The 26,697-nt window shown below is 43.9% G+C and overlaps 2 protein-coding genes across 2 annotated transcripts in view; one reads left to right on the top strand and one right to left on the bottom strand.

Moving 5' to 3' along the window:
• Positions 1–3,519, bottom strand: part of ACBD6 (acyl-CoA binding domain containing 6) — a 210,718-nt gene extending 207,199 nt beyond the window's left edge. The window contains exon 1 of the mRNA XM_042465765.1: positions 3,364–3,519. Coding sequence (XP_042321699.1) covers positions 3,364–3,455 — 92 coding nt within the window. The 5' untranslated portion in view covers positions 3,456–3,519. The remainder of the gene's footprint in view (positions 1–3,363) is intronic.
• A 19,244-nt stretch (positions 3,520–22,763) lies between these two features.
• The window catches only part of XPR1 (xenotropic and polytropic retrovirus receptor 1), a 123,666-nt gene continuing 119,732 nt past the window's right edge, over positions 22,764–26,697 (top strand). Inside the window, exon 1 of the mRNA XM_042461593.1 lies at positions 22,764–23,015. Coding sequence (XP_042317527.1) covers positions 22,947–23,015 — 69 coding nt within the window. The 5' untranslated portion in view covers positions 22,764–22,946. The remainder of the gene's footprint in view (positions 23,016–26,697) is intronic.

The following is a 26,697-nucleotide window of genomic DNA, read 5'->3' as shown; positions in this document are numbered from 1 at the left end:
GTGGATCTGAGTTTCTGCAGGTGGCAAACTCAGTTGTATTTAATAGATGTGCATGCACACTGTGCTACCATAGGAAACAAGGGGACATGAGGTCCCATATTTTTGTTATCTGTAGGAGGGTCCAAAATGGATCCCCAGGGACTGTATATATGTCAGTAAGATGTTTAGAAATTTATATGTATTTGATTTTGAAAATATTCGTTTTGAACTTTTTCCCTTTCCCTTTTACATCTACATTGTCGTTTACTGATGTTCAGAGGGAGCTTTTTAAACTGATGTTGGGTGGCCATCTCTCAGACGTGCTCTAATATGGATTCCTGCACTGGCAAGGGACTGTACTCCTCCTGGGATCCCTTACGACTCTATGAATCTGTCATTCCATTTGTTTCTTCCTGTATCTATGCCATAGCATACCACACGTTAATGACAGTCTCTGTGCGGGTCACATTTTCACTGGATGTTTGGGTTGAGTTTTGGGGCTTCTTAACATTAGCTAAGTGACCTTCACCCTTTGGGGTGTATCTATCAGACAATGTTTCCCCTACTCCCCCCCTGACACGCATACAGGCTTAAAACAGCGTGCCTGGTAGGATGGAAGGCCATCTACAAAAATGAGACTTTAATCCTCTATTTGAGCCCATTTCATTGTTATTACTGGGCTCAGCATAGACCTCTGATACATAAACTTGGAACATGAACCAGGTACCTAAATGCTGAAAGGCTCCGAAACGGCCAGGTCTGATTGACATACCAGGAATCTGTCTGTCTGCAGTTGCTGTAACAGAATTTTTCTGTTTCCTGGATTTGTTTCTGGAGCCCACAGAGGAAATAGTGCCCAGGAAGAACATGTCCCAAGCACAGATGGACTGCAGGGCTCAGTTGGCTGCTAAGGAACAGAAGAAGGATGAGAAACATGTGGCTTTCCAGATGTTGGTGGGCTGCCTCTCCTGTAAGTCATTCTCTAGGGCTGATGGGAGTTGCAGTCCAATAACATCTGGAGGGACACAATATACTTCCCTCTGACCTAGATTTATTTATAGCTGCCTATTTCATTTTCTGCAGACCCAAAATCATGGAACCCCTCCTGAGATGCAGAATGGTCTGCCAAAGATGAATTCCTGGGTTTGAAATAACCTTACAGCTCCAATTACTGATGGGACACAACAACAAAAGAAGCAGACAGCCAGATTTGGGACCACCAAAATCTATGTCTGCAGAGGACAGAGGTTTCCCATCCCTGGAGTAAACATGGCTGGACTAGATAGAAGATGGATCTGGCTTGATTTAATTAGCTTCTTACATTGTTATTTCTGAAGAAGAATACTGAAGAAGAAGAAGAAGAAGAAGATGGTAGCAAAAAGCTTTAGCAGAATTGTACTGATGAGGCCTTGTTTTGGACAAATGTAGAGTTTGTCTCAAACCCAATACTAGAAGGCATGCCAATGCTGAAAAGGAGTTATAAAAGCTAGTGTCAGTGGTGACAAGAAGTGCCAACAGAAACAGATTGCGTCCTCTCCAGGGCCTCCTCATGTTTAATGCCAAATGTTGAGATATCTATCAAAAGGAGGGATACGCAATGGATTCCACAAACCATTTTATCGGGAATAACTATGTAAGCTTAACTGAAACAGAACATCACCTGAGGAGACTCAACACATCTGAGTAAATAATAAATGAAAGGCCTGATACAGACAGGCCAAAATAAAGCTGCTTCAGGTCACTTTGGAGGTATGCTGTTTAAATTATACATGTGCCCTAAGAGTCCAGAAGCCGCACCAAAGCCACGCTCCAGTCCTAAGGATTGGAGTGCAGCTTTGGTGCAGCTTCCAGACTCTTAGGACACATGCATCACTGAAATACCATACCTCCAAAGTGACCCAAAGCAGCTTTATTTTGGCCTGTCTGTACAGGGCCAATGTTTACCAAGGTGCCAAACAGTTTCAAGGTCATCTATGGCTTGTTAAAGGCTTTGCTCTTTCTCCCATGCAGGAAAACCTTGCCAATAAAGATTCTTAATCATGTCGTGATGAAGGTAAGAATCATTCCTGGCAAGAGATTTTTTTTTACCCAGCAGACTTATACAAAGGAAAAAGTAATATTTAGTATGTTCCGTGACTCAGAGGAATAATCACCTGTTCTTTATTTTGTTCTGGGACAGGGAGTTGTTTTAGATACGGAAAATGCCTCCATGCACTATGTATGTTTGCATGCGTGTGTATATACAGAGAAAGGTGGGGAGAGAGAGAGTTATGGAGTAATAAACACAGAAATGGGGCAGTTGTATAGTTTTATATATGTTGCTCACCGCCTTGAGTCCCTTTGTTGGGAGAAAGGTGGAATATAAGAAAATAATAATAATAATAATAATAACAACAACAACAACAATAAACACTTAATAAATAAAGAGTAAAAAATAGAGTAACTATTGTTTCTGTTGCTTCTGTAGCTAGATGTTTGAATTGCCAAATTTTCTTGACCATTCAAGCATCCCAGGTATTTTCATTAATCAATTAATTAGCTGTGCTCATATATATGAGCAATATGTGTTCCGATGGTATGCAACAGCCTTTAATTTAAATTATTGATCGACTATATTACAGTATAGTGACCTTTTAGAACAGGCCACCATTTGTGTAGGGAGACAGATTTTTCACAGAAAGCGGCTGCTCAGGGCCAGGAAGAGAAAATGGTCAATGACAGATAAAGGGAAAAAATGTTTTGTACTGACATCTTTTCTGAAAAAGATGGAGCATGTACAAAATACAGTAGGATTTTTGTTCTCCTGCCAAACAGGTTCTTCTGTTCAATGGCTCTTTTTGCAGCTGCAGTTCCAGATACGGTGTCCATGTGAGCTGAGACAGACTAAGCAAAAGGATGTGAATAATGAGGAAATGGTGAGTAATTCTGATGATAGTACCTTAGCTGAGGAGCCACATGCCTATCATCATGCACTGCTGCAGATCTGCTTGGATATTTTCAAAGGGACAGCAAGAGAGGAGAGGCAATGCCTTATAAAATGTGTGCTACAAAGAAAAACCTCATGAGGCTCTCCAGGGTCATGGCTCCCTGGGTAACTGAGCTTCTTCTGGGTACGCCTGTGGTAATGGTAAGCACATGAGTTGGGTCAGCACCACTGTGACATCCATCAGCTTCACAGATTCATGGTTGCATTTAGAAGACTTTGTTATTTGCCTCTGTGTTTTTCTTCTTTTATCTCAGATCAAAGAAAAAGTATCTGTAGAAGAAGTGGATTTATATCCACAAAAGCTCATGGATAGTCTTAAACGTTAGTCTTAAAAGTGCTGCCACATTCCCCCCCCCCTTCTCCTCCTCCTTCCTTTCTCCTTTTATATATTGACGTACCTCACTGTGTAGGCCAACTGGAGCTGGATGGGAGCTGGAATCCAACAACAAGCTGGAGGGTTGCACTTTGCACACCCCAATCTAAGAGTCATTTATTGCTGTCTACCTGACATTTTGCAAACAAGAAATGAGTTCCATGTGAATCCTTCCCAGGCTGCAAACCAGAACTCATTTTTCTACAGCTCAGTTCCTGGGCTTTAAATAACCTCTTATCTTTGTTACTGATCACATGCTCCTACTCAGGAGCCTTATGCAGACTCTTAGACCATAGTGAGCAGCCTTCACTATTTGTGTGTGTCTGGAAACCAAGTCCTCTTGTGCTGTTGATTTCCATTGGGTCAGCAATATCCTGTTTCAGGCAGTGTTCACATTTCAGAGGCAATTCAGAGAAGCAGCGATAATTCAGGAAAGAAGGCATGATTATATACAATCGCAGGGACACTTGAGATATATTCTGCCTGGACGGAGGCACTTTAGGTATGCATCTTGTTGCTGCTGTTGTGTGCCTTCAAGTCATTTCCGACTTATGGCACCCTAAGGCGTATCTATCATATGGTTTTCTTGGCAAGATTTGTTCAGGGGACGTTTGCCATTGCCTTCCTCTGAGCCTGAGAGCATATAACTTGCCCAAGATGGATGCATCAACACTGTAGAAAAGAAGGTGATTTGTGTCAGGACCTTGTGTCAGGAAAGGGACTGGCAAGGGTCACATAAGTCAACACGTGACTTCAAGGTGCACGCACACATGCAGAGTGTATAAAATATATTCTTTAAAAGAAGATTTAAAACAATTTCAGGAGCCAATTTTTAAAACCAAAGACCACCTGGAACAGTTCAATCTTGGCTGCCTGCTAGGATCCCAGAAAGGAATGATTTCATTTGATAAGGAATCCTGCAACTGAGATGCTTCCATTGAGTCTCATGTACTCACTGAGTAAACCACAGCAGGGCTTCCTCTGAGGCTCTCAGATTCTGGGCAGATTGATATGGGAGGTGAAGTCTTTCAGGTATTCTTGTCCTAAGCCTTTGCCCCAAGAGGAAGCATATTGGTTGTAGAATTAAGACATTTGGCTGTATTTGGGTGAGATGCCCTAATATCACCAAAAAATGGGTTAGGAGGAATAATCTCTGGCTCGCAGGGCAGGGCAGGGCAGGGCAGGTAAGAAGGACAAAGGAAGGGAGGAGGTAGAAGCAGAGGCTTAGGAAAAGAAGAGCTAAGGAATGTGTCATAACTGCTGGAAAAGAAAACAGCCCGCAGAAGTATGAGGAAGAAGAAGCAGTGCGAGAAGAGAAGAAAAAGAAAACAGGCAGAGATGCAATTTGCAAATGGGCCAGGGAATACTCTGCCAAAGCTTTGGCTGGAAGCTTGTAACTTCACAATATTGACAAAAGTTTTCAGTCCCCATGCTTTGGCTCCTTGTCCCCTGGATACAAATATGTGGCGTTCCTGTGCTTCCTTGGCGGCAGCTGATAATGTTTCAAACATACAGCAGCCAGCATTAGCTGTTTGACTGGGAGCCTAAAGCCACTTCCCGATTGCTCCCTCCACACTTATTTTTGTGTGAGCTATGCAGTTCCTTGGTGGTAGGACTCACTAAATCCTCTGTAATTCCTGGCTCAGACCACCTGCTTTTAAAAACCACCACCACTACCATTATTACAAAGTGCTTCCTTCAGATCTTTTCTGTCTCTGGAACTCCCATTTCTCTGAGCAACAATCGTCTCAGCAGGTGAAATCCCTCTGCGGGTGAACACACAGGAAAAATCTGTAGCTTCTTTTCTTCCTCTGATCCTTCTGTCACTTCCTCAAGAAAAACACAGCCTTTCTTGGCAAGATCAGGGGCTACATGGGTGGCCAAGTGCATACTGCTTGGTTACAGTTATGATGCCTAAAGTTCAGTTTGTATCTGTTATATTAAGCATAACTTTGCTGTCACTGATTTTTCTTTCTCTTTTTGCTGGAGAAGCGAGTATCTAAATGATGTCCCTCAGGATATAGTCTCTCTTTATGAAAGACATTCAAATACTTAGTGCAGTAAAGGATAGTGTGGACACCAGCAGTAGCGAGCTTACAAATCAGGACTGGTGAATGTATGGCCCTTCAAATGCTGATGGCCTGCAATTCCCATCACTCTAAGTCAGTGGAGCCAGTCGTGAGTGATTATGGGAGCTATAGTCCAACAATATCAGAATAATCCCATATTTTTCCTTCCCCTTGTCCCTTCAACTGAGGGTATATGGTGGCATTTTCATTGTAACATCCAGTCCTCATTCACTTTAAACAGTGATTCGGAACCAAAGGACACTTCTGCTTAGGAGCATGAGATGACCAGTCCTGGCTCATACTAAAGGTGTTTCCATAATGGCGTCTCCAGATACCAGTCTGTTAATGGAGTTAATACATGGCCATCAGTATCAATAGCCATTAATCACTTTATTCTCTATGACAGGATTAGGAAATGTGTGATCATTCAGCTGTTATTGAACTGAAACTTCCAACATTCCTAATCATTAGTTAAGGCTGCTGGGAGTTGCAGTTCAACAGCATCTGGAGGATCTCACAGTTCCTATTCCCGTTTTATAACTTCATATAGTGGGTTGATGCAGTTTTGTATGGTGAATTCAGCAAACCCTATGCTTCCTTCTGATGAATCCAAAGCAGTCCACTCTGTTGGCAAGACTTGACACCTGATTTGCATCATGCAAGGAATTCAAATTCTTCCAGCAGGTAAATGACGTCTACAGTTCTCCACCTCAATAATTGTGCAAGGTCCTTCATTTTCCTGGAACTTTTCCTTAGAGGATGCAGAAGATGTTCATACATACCACCCAGCAGTGCCAGAATGCAAATTTCCAAGGCCGAGACTTGCCATATGCAGAAACCATAAATGTGGCATGAAGTACATGTTTGAAAAAGGCTGTTCAGAACTGCTACTTTAGTTTGGAAGAAAAGGTAGTACATTGAGAAAGGAGGCGTGATCATGCAGTAAACACAATCTCCATCTTCAGGAGAAGCTGGGCAGAAAAACGGGGAGACGAACTCTTTAACTAGGAAATCCCAGGTCTGTCCAAGTGCTTCTGCCTGCTCACTCAACCTTTCTCACTGACTAGAATGGTGAATTGAGCTATTTGGCCCCATGTCAATGAGGAGGCAGAATGCGGATGAGTGACTAAGGAGAGAAAATGGATGCTGCTTCTGTGAATCATCCCCAGGCTGCATTGCCCAGTGGGGGACAAACAGAGAGAGCACATGGAGAACATGTGGGCAGGCAGAAGGGTTTGCTCCTTCCTTTTGTCTAGGGAGTACTTTGTGCCCCATCCTCTCTTGCTTGGTGACCACAGAAGATGAGCAAGACAGGAGGAGGAGGTGGCAGGGGCATCAACTGCTACCTTTTCTTTATTTCATTTCATTTCTGTGCTGCCTTTCTCCCAGAAAGGGATCCATGGCAGTTCATATGCTCCCATGCCCATCCCCAGAAATAGTAGGCTTACAGAAGGGTCACCATTAAGGGAGAAAGACTTGGGGGTGCTTTCCTGGCTGGAGATCCCCCCCCCACACACACATTCCTTGTTTCTTTCTAGCCTCTGCCAAAGGGCCAGGAGAAAGGAAAAAATATTTCTCTTTCTGCTTACTTTATAATGTCTTTTTTCCCCCTTATTTTCCTTCAAAATGAAACCAACAATGTTAAGCACCCTTTTTTCAAACATGCATTTCAGGTCATGCATTGTTAGGCCTGTCAAGGTGTCAAGGTGATCGCTACAATCAGTTTGTCACTTATCAGAGAAGGGTACTTTTGTCCATCTTATTAAGAAAAATAAAACAACTTGCTTTTAATTTGCTATGTAAAGTATCACAGATGCTCATCAGAAGATTTACCATCAGAGGGAAAAGATTTTCAACACTCAAGGCAGGTTGCCCCACAACGATAAGTCCAGCTACCTGAAACCACTAGATAGCACTCACAATTTGCCTTCAATTGATTTTTATTATTATTTTGCTAACTAAATTTAATCTCCAGCTTTGCTTATACAGATACTGTCATATTGCCCCCTGCCTCTGCTCTAACCAACTCAGGAGCCCATGAGTTTCAAAAAAGGCAACAAACACTGCTTAGCCAGTGCTCTAGTTGGTGGGAACGGAGAGAAATCATTAACTGTTTCACTCCTTAATTATTATATACTTGTGCCTGATGGAGAGTTCTGGAGAGTGCAAAAGTTCATACCATTTGTTACACCTGAGCTGTCCTAATAAAAAATACTATTCACCTCTGTTGTTTGTTTGGGGCAGAATTTTAAAAGCCATTCATTGAAGCGTTAGTATTCTGGTGGAAGCAAGAGGTGGCTGGTTTAGGAGCTCTCAGTGGTACTGCAAAAGATTCAGGTCGCTGAAATCCAATATTCTGAAGAATGGTACTCCATCTAAGTGCCATGTATGTTTTACTTGGCACACTATGGGCTCCAGCATTTCACATGCGAAAAGCAGGATACATATGGCCAAACTACATCAGTGTATGGCCAAGATGGCAAGAACTATTAAGGAAGAAGAACAGACAGAATAGAAGAATAGTTTCTTTTTGTCTGAACCTACAGGGATAGGTTAACATTTTGCCCTGCCTCTCCTCTCTCCCAGCTGAATACAACTACTTTTGCACTTTGAACTCAGGCTGCTGCCACACTGCAGAATTAATGCAGTTTGATAATACTTTTACTGTCATGATTCCATCCCATGGAATCTTGAGATTTGTAGTCTGTCATGGCACCACAGAAAAGGCTAAATATGTCACAAAACTACAAATCCCGGAATTCCATAGCATTCAACTATGGCAGTAGGAATGCAGTAGAAAGCAGGAACAGGATTTCACTGAACAGAACAGAAACTGCAGTCAAGACATAAGAAGAAGGCTAGGAATGGGAATGAAATAACTAAACAAGATCCTAAAGTGCAAAAATATACAGTGTGTCCTTGCTATCTGTGGGGGATACATTCCGGATCCTCCCATGGATAGTAAAAAAATGTGGGACTTTAAGTCCCGTTCTTCTCAATAGGCACACTGTCCTGCTTGTGCCACCATGTGTGCGTGCACCCATTGACAAAGCCAGGGCTTGCTGTCTGCGGAAGTTCAAACTGCGGATAGCAAGTCCGAGCTTGGCACAGGTGCACTGTACAACAGAGCACTAAAGCTATTCCAAGCCATTATATCCCCCATCATCATGTATGGATGTTAGAGCTGGACAGTGAAGAAAGCCGACAGAAAGAAAATAAACTCATTTGAGGTGTGGCGTGCTGGAGAAGAGTGCTGGAGAAGATTGCTGAGGATGCAATGGACAACCAAAAAGACAAACAAATGGATACTAGATCAGATCAAGCCTAAACTCTCACTGGAAGCCAATATGATTAACCTGGGGCAGTTGTACTTTGGCCACATCATGAGAAGGCACAACTCATTAGAAAAGACAATAATGCTAGGAAAGATAGAAGGCAGGAGAAAGAGAGGAAGACTGCATGCCAAATGGATAGATTCAGTCTGGGAGGCCATGGGCCTATGGTTGAGGATAGAGAGGCTTGGAGATGTCTCATCCATAGGGTCACCATAAATCAAGGCAGACTTGGTTCTGTTAATAATAACAAAGGAACAGGAGAGAGAAACAGGGTCATTTTAAAAGCAGATGAAAAAGTGAGACAACAGAGGAATAATCAGGGCTGTCCCTGTCAAACTGGGACAGATGGAGGCAGTAAGATTCAGGACATGAACTTGTAAAGAAACAACAGTCCTTCGACAGCACTTCTGTATATCACACAAAGGTAGTAGTAGCACCATAAGCACATGGAATGTTTTGCTCATATTGATGATTTAACTTATCCCCCCCCCCTACTTTGGCAGGTCTTTCCACAAGCAACTAGGCTGGAGCAGGTAACTGGAACAGGCAACTAAACTGAAGGCAAGGAGCCTTTGTGAAGGCAGGCAGCCTGGTGATGTCAGTAACCATTATTCATTACGTATTAAGTATCAACTACAGTTGCTTACAGCTTGTCATCCTGAAACTCAGAGGATCCATGGTCAAGTCTGCTGGAGAATACTGGTTTAAGTGGACCAGGGATCTGACACATTGTAGAGCAGTAGCCCTTATCAGATGAGTGTGGAACTGGGGGTCTTCTGCACTGGGCGATTCGAATTCGCGTTATTTCGCACAATACCATCATACCAGCATTCGAATGGCCCAATCCGCACTCACGTGAATGCGTGAGCTGCCGAACTGAATGCGTACTGGCTCCTCTTTTTGGAGCGTGTTGGCCAGTGCGCTGATAAAGGGATTGGCGATATCCTGGATTGGGGCTCTGTTCGATCTCAGTGCGAATGGGTCTGGTGTGACTACCCAGTCCTGAATTCCATCGCAAGACCCCCAGATTCCAATTTTTACTTCCGGTGGGTCTTTCCTCTTGCCGTTTCCGGGGGGGGGGGGGGGGGGGCGGTTCCAGCGGCCTCCTCCTCCTCCTCCCGGCTTGAGAGGCATCCCTGGCTGCATCCCAGGCAGGGAAGAGGCGCGGGGGCCGCTGGAATCGCGGTTCCAGCAGCCTCCTCCTCCCGGCTTGGGAGCCAGCCTAGGCTGCCTCTCAAGCCGGGAGAAGGAGGAGGAGGCCGTTGGAACGGCGGCGATCGCCGCGATTCTAGCGGCCCCGCGCCTGTTCCCAGCCTGGGATGCAGCCCAGGCTGGATCCCAAGCCGGGAGGAGGAGGAGGAACTCTTAATCAAAGCATCCCCATTGACTTAGATGGCCATCCAGCCTCTTTGACAGCCGCTGGAACTGCTCCTCCCCCCCCCCCCCCAAAGACATACTCACACACACACACGCAGAACTGGGCATTGCTAATTTGTTGCAAGGGAAGGTCATGGTAACGTTAAAACCAAGCAGGAATGTAGAGAGGAAACAGTAACGGGCACATTGTATCGCGATTGTTAATGTGCATGAGCTGGCTCTCCAGCTGTTTACCGGGCTGTCATGACGGGACCTCCCCTTTCACCCCGGAAGGGTTTAAGGTCGCAACCCATGCAGGGCACCACTGAGCATGTGCGAGGCGGCCGATACGAATCGGCCAATCCTCATGTTGAGCACCGGTGTGACAAAACATTCTGCACTGAATGCACTTCGCGCGAATGCAGATTGGCCAATTTGAATCCTGCCAATGCGGAAGGACTCCCAGGTATGACAGTACTTTGTGAAATAACGCGAATTCGAATCGCCCAATGCAGAAGACCCCCAGTTCCACACTCATCTAATAAGGGCTAGTGTCTTACGCTCAGCCATCCAAATTGCATTAGGCTGTTGAAATTTGTGATTTGGGAGGGATGTAGCTCAGTGTTTCCATGCTTTGCATACAAAAGATCTTGGTGTCTCCAAGAATGACTGAATGTGGCCCAGTCTGAAATAGCCAAGAGATGTCAGTTTATGTAGACAACATTGCGCTAGATGGAGAAACACTATGACTCAGTACATGTTCATGTTTGCAAAAAATATTTATCCTTAAGCATGATATACTGCCATTCTGTTAAGAATGCCATAGTATATTTTTCTGGCATCGCTGCCCTTATAGCACTGTCAGCTTTGTATGACTTGTCAGGAAAGTGGTTCATGTTCTAGAGTGTTTTCTCTCATACCAGAAATGTTGACAAATACTTGTTGGAGAGCATCAATGGAGTCTTTGAGAGTATCTTTAGCAGTGGAAACAAATTTTAAAAGCCCTAAAGAATTGACCATTAGAGAAAATGGCCTTCCCTAACTGAGGAACTTTGTCTCCCTCTCCATGTCACCACTCACCAACGTTGTCACAATAAGTCTGTAGTTTTCAGACTTTCCAAGCCTGAGACACAAGAGAGTAATATCAAACTACAACATGGCATCTTTAAAAATATTTTTTCTTCCATCATGATCATCCACTCCTGTCTCCTGCTCTTTCTCTTTCTCATCCTTTTTAAAATATTTTTAGGAATGAGGATACCTCTGGACTGGAAACGACCCATTTATGTTTGTCAAGTACCATTGGCTAAAAATCAGTAATGTCAGTAATGTCACAGATACCTTCATATGTTTCCATGTATGACAAATGACCCCCCACTCTCACTGTATATTTTCTCTCTCTCTCTCTCTCTCTTTTGCAGCTATAACAGTTTGTTCCCCCTGCTTTGTGAAATCTCTGGAAAATAAAATTACTCTTAAGAATCCACTTTCTAGTGATTCACTGTTTAAAATTTAAAACGCAATTAAGGTATCTGGCAATGGAGAAACTGTACAACTGAGAATTACAATGAAAACTCTTGGTGGGGGGAATAATAGGAATGTGTATACGAAATCTGTGCTATGTGGTCATTTTCATCCCACTGTTACTAGGGAAAGGATTGTTAAATTATATCAGAAACTTCATCAGCGAATATGCAGGTATCAGTCTCTCCTCTCAGTTTCGAGTTTAGGGAGTTAATTAGAAGCTTGTTGAGTGAATGGAAGGGATGTCAATGGAAAGAAAATGCACATATGCTGAAGAGGCTACAACTGGCTGTACTGGAAGGAGAATTTCTTGGATAAGATTTATGGATGCTGAAAAGCCAGCTGCTTGATGTAAGGTATCAAGGTGGGGAAACTTTGGCCCTTCAAATGTTTTAGACCACAACTCCTACATTCCCTTATTATTGGCCATGCTGAGTGCTGCAAGCCAAAGTTTCTGGAGGATCGAATGTTTCCTAACTCTAGTGTATGGGGTTATTCTAATCTAATAAAAAGGGGTACTGCAATGCTAAGAAGACTTGTAATGAAAAAATAATAATACTGAAATCAATGGACTTGCTTCCATGTAAACATGGTTAGGGCCCCAATAACATATTTATTTATTTATTTAATTTATTTAGAGGCAGGGTACCATCAACGCTTTGAAATGGTTAAGGAATGAAAAATCAATAGCTGTTTCCCCCAGTGCATTGCTCTCACATGAGCTGTGGTAGCCATTGGTGCCTGGTGACCCCCTAGTCAATGGGGGACCTAGTCTACTCTGGGGACAGGGCTCCAGACTAAGGCCCAGAATAGATTCAGTGCTGAACTGAAACAGACATCCTCAGCCACAACTGATGACACCAGCAAAGGGTTTGTTTTAAAACCCTCTCCACCTAGAATAGCAATACTCCCTTTGGCAAAGCTTTTACTCTGGTTGTGCATTCCAGTTATTCCCTCCCTCTGTGAGCCAAACAAAACAGGTAAATAGAAGTGTGTGCAACTGTTACGCTCAAAAAGAGAATTCTGCCAAAGCTTATGTTGCCGTTTGCACTAAGAAGGGTAGGTGGGGTTTCTTGACTTGTATCAAGGGAGAGTGATGGAGAACTGGAGATAAAAGCAACACCGAGGGCCAGAGACTCATATTTAGACTAAAGAGGAAGTCATTTTCTCCAGCAGCAGGGAGATCTGAATAAGCACTCAGGAAACCCTCCGTGTTCTCTTTCTAATCCGGCAGCAAGGCATTGCTGTCACTGTTATATACAGTGACTTCCGTCTTTTTATATTTATTAGTGGTAATTTTGTATGGTTTCCCTTTCAAGCTTAATGTCTACATTTGATCTGTGAAAGTCACCGTGGCTTCCCCCTCCCCTATTAATTTCCATGAGATTGTGATTTTTTTCCCCTGGCCCAGGTTTCTCTTTGTAAAAAAAAAAAATAACATAGCAAAATAACCCTCCCTGTTCAGGAAGTGTGTCTTAGGCAACGATAAGGTTTTAGTTCTGGCTAAGGTCGGTCCCTCTTGAACTGCTGATTCTAAGTTTTGTGTTGAAGGGCAGTCAGTCATAATTCATTAAAATGTTTTCAACAAATACAATAAACAGATAACATTGTGAACTAGTCTTGCACAAGCTAATCTGCTGTTCCAGATAGGTAAATGCCAAGACAAGGAGATTGTTTTACTCACAAATCAGACGGAATGGCAGTTGCGTTTTTGCAGATGAATCTTATTTCTGCTCCCATTATTGAGTGATTTTGTTTTTGTGTTCAGTGCCAACAAAATAAAACGTATGCCCCTTTATGTAATGAAGTAGGATAGTGCGACCTAAGAATAGCAAGTTCAGTAAAAATCTTTGCTGTTTTACTAATTCTCTCTCAAAGTTTGTCACATAGGAGGGATCCCATGCAAAAACAGGATTTAAAGTGAAAAAACCCCACAAAAGCAGATTTATTATCAGATGACGTATGAGTTAGCCCAACATTAACCCAGAAAGAAAGTAGAAAAGACACACAAAAGACAACATTCATTTTCAGACGACGTCGCTGTTAAGGTGCATTAACGCAACATTAACCCTGCTGGAAAGTCGACAAAACGTGATTCTTTTTACTTCCGGAAAATCCCAAAAGTAAAAAGAATCATGTTTTGCCGACTTTCTAGCCAGCTTAATGTTGTATTAACCCTGATGTGTCTGAAAATCAATCACGCTTTTGTGTGTCTTCTTAGGTTTAGGAGGATTGTCTTAAATCCTGCTTTAAATTCCATTTCTGCATGGGATGCCTCCCATGTGATAAACTCCAAAAGTCATCTAAACACAGGTTTCATGAAGCACAGAAGTGCATTTAAAGAGAGGATTTGTAATTTACTGAACCAGTTCTGCGCAACTCAGAACTTCAGTTCCCAAGGTACTCCTAGATGAGGGACTGGGGATTAAATCAGTGAACAGGAAGGATATCAGGGCAATGAACTCTCTAGAAGAGAATTCCAAGTACCTCACTAACAAACTCCAGAGATCCTTAAAATAGAACCATGTTAGTAAAGTGGTATAATACTGGTCTAACTGTGCACATTTTAAGGTTCTGACTGTCTACTCAGTTGTAGCTCATCTGTGGGCTTTGGCCTGTTACAGACTGCCAAAATAAAGCTGCGTCGGGTCTCTTTGGAGGTATGCTGTTTAAATGATGCATGCATCCTAAGAATCCGGAAGCTGCACCAAAGCTGCACTCCAGTGCTTAGGAATGGAGTGTGGCTTTGGCGCGACCTCCGGACTCTTAGGACCCATGCATCATTTAAACAGCATACCTCCAAAGAGACCCGAAGCAGCTTTATTTTGGCAGTCTGTAACAGGCCTTAGGCAGTTGTAACTCACTCAGGCCAGATTGTGCATGTGTGTGTGTGCTCCCCCCAAAAAAAGCCTCATAGTCTTAACTGTTCAAAGACATAGCCTCATTAGTCTGGAAAATCAGTATGCAAAGGAATCTTGTAACACCTTTGAGACTAACTGAAAGAGAGAAGGTGGCAGCATAAGCTTTGTACAAGTCCCAGTGTGTTTACATGGCCCAGCCAGAATTCAAACTCTGCTCTCCAGAGTCATAATCCTATGCTCAAACCACTATACCACGCTGGCTATAGATTGCTCAATTATGCCCAATCTAGCGCTTGTAATGTCTGCTATTTATAATTAGCACTGTGGTAAAGGTTTTTTTTTTTCAAATCTCAATTTTAATTAAGCCATGCCACACCTCAAATTAGAAAAGCACAGACATGTTATATGGATTGCATAACATTTCACAGCAATTAACTGAAACTCAAATAAAAAGCCCTGTGTGGCAGTGCTAGAAGTGTACAAGCATGTTGTAAATTGGAGCAGGGAGCTCCCTGGCATCTGACTGAGTTTTGAATCAGTCTTGACATGCTATGGTGCTGCGGATGGGTGCAGCATCAGAATCTGATAGTTTATAGCAGTGGTCCCCAAACTTTAAGAGATTTTGGACTGCAGCTTCCAGAAGCCTCAGCCATGTTGGCCAGTGGTCTGGGATTCTGGAAGCTGAAGTCTAAACTCCCTTAAAGAGCACACTTTGAGGACTACTGGTTTATAGGATCTCGCACGTATCCATCGCTCCCTTGCTTTGGTCCCTTCATCAGCAAGATCTATCCCCCCTGCAGGTAAACCAGCTTGGAACAGCACCAGCATATTCACAACATTATGCTGGCATTTTTTCTATGGCAAAGGTGTATCTCAAGTCAAATGTGCAAAGTAGGGCTTTCCCCTTTTCCTGCTAGTGTATCTTGAGTATAGGATTATGTCCTAAATTCCCTGCCCAAATATGAGGGCTTGTGTGTGACGCCAGCAGAACACTTTTCTTTGGCCACTCGTTTCATCAAACTGCGGGAACTGTTTGTTCCTAAAGATAGAGGAACTGTTTAAATGCAGCAAAGTAAGAAATGAGATGGAGATGGTCTTTTGTGGTACTGAGTGTGAGTGTGCGTTAGTTCTGACAGTCTAGTGCACAGGAGAGTTTCAAATTAAAGATAAAAATGATTGGATTTAGTTTGGTTTTACTTAGATGGATTAACAAATAGTTAAACCATTTGAGGACATAATCCACTGGAAAAATTGTCCTGTGCAATAAGAGATGTATAAATCTTTTATGGAGGATGATGCTCTGCTTAAAGAGTCAATCACAACAGCAATAAAATACAGCATATAAATATGGGCTGGTAAAGTTGACAATGGCTTAGTGGTTTGAGTGCCAGACTATGACTCTGGAGACCAGGGTTTGATTCCCTGCTCAACCATGAAACCCACTGGGTAACCTTGGGGAAGTCACACACTCTCAGCTTCACGGTAAGGCAATGGCAAAACTTCTCTGAACAAAACTTGGCAAGAAAACCCTGTGATAGGTTTGCCTTAGGGTCACCAGAAGTTGGAAACAATTCCACACAACAATTACAAAAAACGTTTGAAATGTGCTGGTCAGATGTAGTTCACACCTATCTTCTTGCCAGCTATTAACATTTACTTGCATTTTTCCCCCCTGGAAACTTTAAGCTGCTTTTATAACAAAAAGCGTGACTATTTTATACTCAAGTGAATGGAGGCCAAGGACACAAAAGTGTCCTTGAAATCTGTCAGTTCAGGGCCTTTGGATCTCTTAAAAACCCAACAGTATCAACAAAGCTTTTGATCTGTCACCAGCATGAACTGGGTGGAATTTGCTCAGTTGCCAACCCTCCATAACAAAGGTACACAGATGACGTAGCCATACAGCACAAGGTGAAGATGTTGGCAGAAACAGTAGCATGACCAAATCCCATACCCATTCAGATCATTTTCATGCTTGTTTTTTTTTTTTTTTTTTTTGACAGAACAGCTTTACACCATCTCTGGACCCTTGGCTTGGGCCCGAGTTACTTGAGGGAACGCCTCTCCCTACACAATCCGCCCTGCACCCTCAGGGCAACAGGGAAGCATTTACTAGACTACCCAAAGATCAGATTATCAGCTACTTCTAAAAGAGCATACACAGCTTTGGCCCCCTGGTTATGGAACAATCTGCCGGAAGAGATCCTTCTCATTACGACTTTAGACACCTTTAAGAAGGCATTAAAGATGGATCTCTTCCAGTGGACTTACCCACCTGACCTTCTATAAAGAACTATAGAAAACCCTACTTCTGGTTAAAATGGCATAACCTGACCGCTGCCCTGTGATTGCTGTAATGAGATTTTATACTGTTTGATGTTTTATGATGTGTATTTTAGATATGATTGCCATTGTATGGAGATTTTTGGTTGTAATCTCGCTTTCATCCATTAGGAGAAGCGGGAAAATACAAATTAATAATAATAATAATAATAATAATAATAATAATTATTATTATTATTATTATTATATCAACACACACTGACTGGACACCTGGAGAGTACCATTCCTGCTATTAACTGTGTACAGATACAAGGAGTATGTCCTCCAACTGCTGCCTAGGCCTCATTCCTCTCCCTCTGTATCTGCCCTTGCTCTTAACTCTTCACAGGCCCATCTCCCAGAGGCATGGGATACACACCGCATTCTGTGCCAATGTTCCTGGCTGTTTGTCTGTGGGGTTCCCCACACTGTTTGCTTCAGGCAGGCTCTTGTTCCTTTACAAGTTCTGTAAAAGCTATTGAACACATGTACAAGTTCTTTGCATGGAACTGATGTCTTAAATGAACCTCCACCTTGCTGTCTGTTGAGCCACTGTCCATGGTACATGAGCACTGCTGGGGTGACTGGTTGGTAGCTTTACATGTGCCCCCCCTTCAGGTTTCCTTGATTCTATAAGCCACACAGTAAAGGTGTTGACTTTGCCACGTGTAGTGTTCCTTTGTTGGGAGGGTTCGCTTCCCCACAGCTTAGATGGATCTGGCTTCATGTCCTCGGGAGGCAGGGCCCAGGGTGGTGGTGGACCTTCTCTCTGTTCATACCAGTGTCCTGGATTGTGGGAGGCAAAGTAGACAAGTAGGATGGATGCTGTTGCTGGTGTATGAAAGGGAGAGGGATGGATAATAATAGAGCCCTAGTGGCGCAGTGGTTAAATGCCTGTACTGCAGCCACTCACTCAAAACCATAAGGTTGTGAGTTCAAGACCAGCAAAAGGGCTCAAGCTTGACTCAGTCTTGCATTCTTTCGAGGTCGCTAAAATGAGTACCCAGATTGATGGGGGCAAATTAGCTTACAGTTGTAAACCGCTTAGACACTGCTTAGGTGGTATGAAGCGGTATATAAATGAAGCTTGTTTGTTTGTTTTAGGGGATGTGGAGAAACAAGAATCTTTCTGGGACGCGGCATAAAGATGGGGTTGGCCATGGGTTGCCAAGGGAAGAGGTGGGGAGATAAAGTCTGGTTGGCCCATCCAGCACTTCTGATTGTCCCAGTTGTTGAAGACTGTCCCAAGACATCTTATTGCCTGACACACAACAGTAAACTGTGTCCCCCTCCACTTCCAATGTCCATACAGCCAATTTGACACCTGATATAGAAAACCTCGGAAAGAAAGAACGAACAAACAAGTGATTTGCTACCTTATTGTAAAACCCAACATTTGCTCCATGGCGCCCTCAGTCCTCCCACTTTCCTTCTGTGGTGTTGTATCCTGGATTTGTTTCAGGGATCCTGTAGATAAAATATGGGTCATTTTGATGCACTAGGGTTCATCTGTCTTTCCTTGTGCTTCTTGTATTTGGCATTTGTTGATGCAGGTGGAGGAGTAGGGGAGACAGAGGTCCAAAACACACTGCAGAAATCATCTGGTTTGAGACCGCTTTAACTGCCCTGGCTCAGTGCTAGGGAATTCTGGGAAATGTAGTTTTGTGAGACATTGAGCCTTCTCTGTCAGAGAGCTCTGGTGTCACAACAAATGACAATTCCCATGATTCCCTAGCAATGAGCCAGGGCAGTTAAAGTGGTCTCAAAGTGGATTATTTCTGCAGTGTGTTTGGGGCCAGAATTACCTAATGATGGATCTAGCTGCTGTTTGCACCTGAGAGTGAGCAGCACTTATGGAGCTGTTTTGTGGTGTTTGCAGAATGCATTTGAATCATCCAAACAACTCCCTTTTGCCCCTGTTATTTGAGTGGAGGGGAGGCATACTAAATGCATGTTGCCTCATTTCCCTCTGCGGGACTCAAACCTTCCATCCCACACCAGGGAGCCAAGATTGGGGTCAATTTCTCCTTCTCCAGCTCCCTGTCCAACCCTCAAACGTGAGGATGTCATGTTTTTCCCAGTCTGGTGCTGAATTTCAATAGGGATGTTTGTAACAAAATGTTAATCGCACAGTTCTCCGTCTCACTGCAATGCTGCTGAAAGTGGTGTGTTGTGGAGTGGGTTTATGTTGCAATGCAGGGGAATGTGATGGGCATGTGCTGATCATCTGATGGTTCTTCCTCCCAAAGGCTCCCTCCATGTGCTGGGTGAATGTGAGACCTGGCATAGTCCAGTTTGTAGGTGGTTTTGGTGATGTTTCAAGGGGATATGTTTCCTCCCCACCATTTTTGCTTTGTTGTCTTATGTGTTCCCTACAGCTTCTAACCCTATGGGATTTGAGGGTCCTTCCAGCAGTGTACCTCTAGTCCTGGTGGATGGTAAGAATAGGTTTGGTTGGCCAGAGACAGCCATAACCCAGAAGTTCCCAGTTGACATCTGTTGTAATCTTGCTGACTGGCCTTTGATGAGTCACTGTTTTTGAGGCTTAGCTCTCTCTCCTGCAACACCCACAATGTGGGGCTGATAATACTGACCTACAATACAATATCATGTTAAGGATTACTAAGGTAATTGTGGAAAGTGCTTTGGGCATTCAACATGTGCTATACACATTAATTGATGGTGATCATGATGACTGAAATATTTCAGTCTGTGGTTTTTATTAATCACATTTGAAATATCTCTTTGTCTTCAGGTCACCTACTAATTGAGTGCAAAAGTAAAGGTATTTACAAGTTGTTTTCTGCTTGAGTTTTCCAGACATGATGAAAATGTATATCTCCTTTTACACTCCATCAGATTTCTTCAGCCTGGTGCCCTTCAGATGTTTTGGGCTACGATTTCCATAATCCCCACTGGGGTAGTGATGGATGTTATAGTGTAACATGTTTTGTGAGCCGCCTTGGGTCCCTTTCTGGGAGAAATAAAATAGATAGATAGATAGATAGATAGATAGATAGATAGATAGATAGATTGATAGATAGCATATCTGGAAGGCACCCCAGTCCAGAAACAACATCAGAACCATCTTCCTCATTCAACCACATCATGGTGTCTTCTTTCTCATTTGTACATTTAACAGTGTCCCCATGACTCTATAGACTAAATCAGGAAGCTCTTGATTGTGCTCTGTTTATGGCTGCTGTCTTAAGCACACTTAGGAATAAATCCCATTGAACTCAGTGGGAATCACTCTTCATCAGTCTGTGATGTGAAATTGTCCTTAGCCAGCCAGAGAAATGAATATGTTAATCCATTATCTGAAATACTGTATGTTATATAGGCCAAGCATAGGAGAGTAGCTTGGTATGCTGTGAACATCCCATATGTAATTATGTGGGAGCTGCAAAGGGAAAATAAAAAGTGAATATTGAGCATGCCAGGTGTGTGTCACCCAGGATAGAGAAGGTTCCCAAAAAGAGCTGAACATCTATCATACACACAAACACACACCAGTGTGTGTGTTCTTGTTAGCTGTTCTTGAGTTGCTCCTGACTCATGGAGACCCTATCTATGCACGAAACACCTCCAAGACTCCTTGTCCTCCACTGCTTTGCTCATGTCCTCAAAATTCATGCCTGTGACCTCCCTGATTGCGTCCATCCATCTGGCATGCAATTTTCCTTTCTACTGCTTTCACCTTTCCCAGCATCATTACTTTTTCTAATGACTCTCTCCTTCTCATGATGTTGCCAAAGCACAACAACCTCAGTTTGGTCATGGCTTCCAAGGAGATTTGACCTGTTCTAGGACCCATTTGTTTGTCTTTTTGGTTGTCTCTGGTATCCTCACCACTCTTCTCCATCACCACATCTCAAATGAGTTGATTTTCCTCTTACCTGCCTTCTTCACTGTCCAGCTCTCACATCTGTACATAGTGATGGTGAATACAGTGGCTTGGATGATTCTAACTGTAGTGCTTAGTTGCATATCTTTACTCTTCAAGATCTTTTCTAGTTCTTTGAGAGCTGCCCTTTCCATTTCTGGTGTGTATGTCTATATGCAAATAAATTTGGGATCAACCCTTTCTTCTCAGGTCAAGATGAAACCTGAAACCAGCCCATCTCCCGTTTGAGGCTAAGCTGAATGATCTCTAAAAATACAGGAACCAGGCACACATGCCTTCTGCCTGCTCTCCACCTTGGTTTAGCTTACCTTAAGAAGCTTATCTTTCCTTGTACTATGACCTTTGTTTTGGTCTAATAAAGGTATCACCCTAAAATCGATATTGGAATCTCAAGCACCATATATATATACTGTGTGTGTGTGTGTGTGTGTGTGTATATATATATATATATATATATATATATATATATATATATTGTGTGAGAAAATAAATAGAACAGAAATGGTGTGGCTGTGTAAAATCTATTGTTGTTGTGTGCCTTCAAGTCATGCCCGACTTGTGACGACCCTTCTGGGCAAACTTTGTTCAGGGGGGTTTGCCATTGCCATCCTCTGAGGCTTGACTTGCCCATGCTCACCCAGTGGGTTTCATGGCTCAGCAGAGATTTGAACCCTGGTCTCCAGTACCAGGATGAGGGCCTTCATTTCTCCAATACCAATTTTGGTATCTCTGATACCAAAAGCGAGCGTGGCGTAGTGGTTTGAGCGTTGGACTCGGACAGTGTTTCCCAACTTTGGTCCTCCAGGTGTTTTGGACTTCAGCTCCCAGAAGCCCTAGCCAATTGGGCCAGCGATCAAGAATTCTGGGCCTTGAAGTCCAAAACATCTGGAGGATTAAAATTTGGGAAACAATGGGCTACTAGGACACTGGGAGGCCAGGGTTCGAATCCCACCTCGGCCATGAAAACCCACTGGGTAGCCTTGGTTGAGTCACACTGTCTCAGCCTCAGAGAATGGCAATGGGAAGCCCCCTCAGAAGAAACTTGTCATCCCTATTAGTTCCTTACAATCTCCAAACATCAATTCATATACCATTATACATGGGGGGGGGGGACAATAGTCTCAGATCCTGGGAGGTGGAGTCCCCAGTCTCCCAAAGAGCATAGTCTGGGGACCACTGGTTTAGAGACTCCTCAGTGCAGCATGAAGCAGTATATAAGCCAGTGGTCCCCAAAGTGTGCCCTTTAAGAGACTTTGGACTCCATCTCCCAGAAGCCTCAGCCATATTTCCCTGGGATTCTGGGAGCTGGAGTCCCAAATGACTTTAAGAGCACAGTTTGGGGACCACTGGCTTAGAGACTCCTCAGTGCAGCATGAAGCAGTATATAAAGACTGCTTAGTGCAGTATGAAGCAGTATATGAATCAGTGGTCCCCAAAGTGTGCCCTTCAAGAGTTTTTGGACTACAGCTCCCAGAAGCCTCAGTCACGGTGGCCAATAGCCTGGGATGCTGTGAGCTGGAGTCCAAAATCCCCTCAAAGAGCACAGTTTGGGGACCACTGGCTTAGAGACTCCTCAGTGGAGTATGAAGCAGTATATAAGCCAGTGGTCCCCAAACTGTGCCCTTTAAGAGACTTTGGACTCCATCTCCCAGAAGCCTCAACCATATTGGTCCATAGCCTGGGATTCTGGGAGTTGGAGTCCAAAATGACTTTAAGAGCACAGTTTGGGGACCACTGGCTTAGAGACTCCTCAGTGCAGTACGAAGCAGTATATAAGTCAATGGTCCCCAAACGGTGCCCTTTAAGATACTTTGGACTCCATTTCCCAGAAGCCTCAGCCGTATTGGCCAATAGCCTGGGACGCTGGGAGCTGAAGTCCAAGAGCACAGTTTGGGGTGACCACTGCTCCAAAGGAAGCCGCCTCAGGAGGGCCCTAGTGGGCGTGTCTCTGGAGCAGCCAATGAGGGCGTGGTGAAGGGCGTGCGTTGCTTGAGGGGCTGGGCGTGGCCAATAGCGATGACGTCAGTCGGGTGGGCGGGTGGGAAGGGGTTGAGGGAAGATGGCGGCGGAGGTGGCCGCTGCTGCTGCTGAAGAAGGAGAAGCGGTGGCGGCAGCAGCAGCAACGGAGGCAGAGGGGCCGCAGTGGGCGGCGGCGCTGAACCGTTGCCGCCTTCAGAAGCGAAGCTGAGGAAGGAGAAGGAGGAGAAGAAGAAGGAGAGGAAGGCAGTGGCAAGATGAAGTTCGCCGAGCACCTCTCCGCTCACATCACCCCGGAGTGGAGGAAGCAGTACATCCAGTATGAGGTAGTGCAGTCACTCCGGGGAGATAACCCGGTTTGGTACCGCTTTAACGCTTTGTGTGGCTCAAGGCTATGGAATTCTGGGAGTTGGAGTTTGTTGTGGGGCCTTTGGACCCACAACAAACTCCAACTCCCAGAATTCCATAGCAGAGAGCTGGACAAAGAGATAAAGCGGGACCAAACCGGGTTATCCCAGCAGTGTGGATGCGTCCAGAGAGGGGCGCCTTCTCTCCTTTGTTGCTGAAGGGCACAAAGGCCGCTCTCTCTGCGGCTGGGAAAGGAGGAGGAGGAGGAGGCTGTGTTTCCCTCCCTTAGGTTTTGCACACTGCAGGGATGACAGATCCCAGAGGGCTTTTTGGCTCAGGGCTCATCATCATCATCATAACAACAAACACACTGCAGGAATAACCCAGTTTGAAACCGCTTTAGGGTTATGAGTGTGTTTGGGAAAGGATGGAGCTTAGGAAGGAAGACCCAATGTCTCCTTATTGATAGACAGCCCCCTTCAATGTTTGAACCAGTGCTTCTCAATTGATGCTGAGACCTTGGACTCCAGATCCCAGAATCCCCGGCTATTGCCCAGCGTGGCTGAGGCTTCTGGGAGTTGCGGTCCAAAATCAATCAAAGGGCACCATTTGAAGGGGGCATTGACTGTTCATAACTGTCCTTGTTGGGTTTGCTGCTGCTAACGGTGCCCTTGTTTGTCTTTATTTGCCTCCTGGGCTTTGAAAAGGATTTGCATGCCTTGCTCCTGGGGCAAGATCTGGGCAACAGAGAGAGAGAGAGAGAGAGAGAGAGAGAGAGATCTTTGTGGGCGTGGTGGCGATTTCGGAAAACCATCCAACGGACCAAAACACACTGCAGAGACAACCCAGTCTGTGGATTATTGACCCGTGGACGAGGCGACACAGGTTGTTTGGGTCCATTTTTAACCCTCATTTCTAGACTTATACATGGGCATATACTGTAATCCATTTTGAGACTGCTTCAACTAAGTGCTAGGGAATACTAGGAAGTGTAGCTCGTTGTGGCACTGACACAAACACTACAGCTCCCAGATTTGCCTAGGGCAGTTAAAGTGGTCTCGAACCCGATTACTGCATATGCTCACGTATATGTCTAGAAATTTTAGTCAAAGAATTGACCCTAAAAGCCTGAGTCGACTTATCCAAGGGTCAGTGTAAGTACTGTACTGTTACTGAACAACAGGAACCATCCCCTGTTGAAAGGCAAGAATGTAATCCATCCTGGAAGCACTGACCCCCCTCTATTCTCTCATCCATCCAGCCTTTAGTGTGAGCACAGACAGTTACGTTTGCTGCCCTCGACTGATACATGAGGTTGACTTTATAGACAAGTATATAAGGTCTTTCTGCAGTGTGCTTGCTTCCCCCACGGTTTGAGCATCCTGCTTCTCTACGCCTTTCTTTGGGTTTGGTGGATTTGGATTCAGTTTCTAATAAGCCTTGTATCAACAGCTTCATCTTGCTGCAGCGTCCTGTTGCCGTTTTGATTGCTTTCCTGCCTGTTATTCCTTTGAGGCATTCCTCTAATTATAACATCTTTCCATTTCTCAACGTTGTAAACATATCACAGATTTTCTACCAGGAGCGTATGCATCCTTTGCTCGTCCCCTTGTGTGAAAATATTCATCTCTCTCCCTGTTAGTAGGCACAGTCGGCCCTCCCTCTTCATTGATTTTTGTTATCCACAGATTCAAGCATCCATGGCTTGCAGATATTGAAAAAACAAACATATAAATTCCAATAAGCAATGCTTGATTTTTGCCATTTTATATAAGGGGCACCATTTTACTCTGCCCTTGTATTTAATGGGACTTGGGCAACCATGGATTTTGGCATCCACGAGGGGTCCTGGGATCCTGGGATCAAACCCCAGCAAATACCACTGTATCTTTCTTCTGTAGACATTTCCTCCATAGTAGGCATTTCTTTAGTATTGAACAGTCTGATCCTACCTGGACATGCTTATTAATAGGTTTTCCTTGTTGTTTTTATTTGTACTGTTCAGTGCACTCCTAAGTGCAGGGGTGTGTTTGCATGAAGCAGCGGATCAGCCATCTTTTCCAAAGCACAGGAGCAGATTTACTTTTGTGTGTGTAGCATGCTATCTCTCTGTGTTCAAAAAATACCTCCCTGCTGGTTGTGGGGTGTGCGGAGAAGGAGCAAATGTATGCTACCTGCACATTGGGTTTGTATGTTTCTGAAGACTAGTTATGCCAGTTTCAGGCTCATGTGTCCTCTCAGCAAAGGGGCCTTAGACCTAAGGCTACCTGTATCCTGCATCTGGAAAAGCATATTCTGGGGTGTGTTGCTGGTGGTACAGTTATACTTGCAGAGGCTTTTGTGAGTGTGAGACCTTTAGGGGGGCTAAATACCCTAAGGTACCAGATCCTGTCTGATCTTGGAAGCTAAGGAGGGTCAGGCCTGGTTTGTACTAGGGTGTGAGACCAATGAATACCAGGGACTATTTTAGAGGAAGGAACTGACAAAACCATCTCTAAGTATTTCTTGACTAAGAAGACCCTATGAAATTCAGAGTTGCCACAAGTCACAGCTTGAAGACACAAACACAGACACATGCAAGCTAGATTATTTGGAGCAAATGTGGACTCTTGGTGGAGGGGCTTGATCCTGTCCTAAAGCCATTCAGAAAGCTGTCCACGCCCATCCATATAAGAGATCGGTGGAATAATGTGAACAAAAGTACAGAACACTTGCTTTGGAGGACAACATGTTCTCCATGTAAATAAAAGTTAATTTCTGTTACCTCTTTTAAGCATGGATATCTATTTTGCATGTTCTGAATTTGTAAAAAATGGATGGACATCTGTCGGGTATGTTTTGATTGAGAGTTCCTGCATGGCAGGAAGTTGGATTGGATGGCCCTTGTGCTCTCTTCCAACTCCATGATTTTATGATCTAAAACTAATGTCATTATCAAATCTGTTTATAGTCAGGTATTCTGCTTCATTCTAATTGGGTTCATATATGTGAAGGAGGCATTTGCCGCTAAGTTGCAATATTTTTTCTGTCTGTTCTTACATCATACGTTTTCTCAAATGAAAGCAGAGTCCTCCCAAATACGTGAGAAGTTTTAAAATATACATTAGCTTTAAAATGTTTTGCCATACAGAGATTTGAATCTTAGCAAGTAATCATGTGTGTTCCAGCTTTATCTAGCATCCTGGAATTTACACTTGGATTCTTGAGAAGGGAATCATATATATGTATGCTCCCAATCAGCGTGCAAAAATAAATTTCTACTGCAAATACAGAAAAAGCAAATGTCTGTATAAGTTGCTTTTATTTAGGGGTAGCACTGATGTTTGATGGAGCCAGTGTGGTGTAGTGGTTTGAACGTTGGACTGCAACGTTGGAGACCCAGGGGAAACCCCCACTCAGCCATGGAAACATACTGGGTGATATTTGACAATTAACACTGTCTAAGCTTCAGAGGAAAGTAAAGGCAAAACCTCCTCTGAACAAAGAAAAACCCATAATAGGTTCACCTTTTACATGTGCTTTGAAGTCACTTGCCAATCTATGGTGACCCCATGGATTTCATAGGGTTTTCTTAGGCAAGGAATACTCAGAGATAGTTTTACCAGTTCCTTCCTCTGAAATATAGCCCACAGCAACTGGTATTAGTTGGTGGTCTCCCAT

Source organism: Sceloporus undulatus, chromosome 4 (genome assembly GCF_019175285.1).
Source record: "Sceloporus undulatus isolate JIND9_A2432 ecotype Alabama chromosome 4, SceUnd_v1.1, whole genome shotgun sequence".
Classification (NCBI taxonomy): domain Eukaryota; kingdom Metazoa; phylum Chordata; class Lepidosauria; order Squamata; family Phrynosomatidae; genus Sceloporus; species Sceloporus undulatus.
Note: the sequence above shows the minus strand (reverse complement) of the source record. Positions and strands in the feature narration are given on the sequence as shown.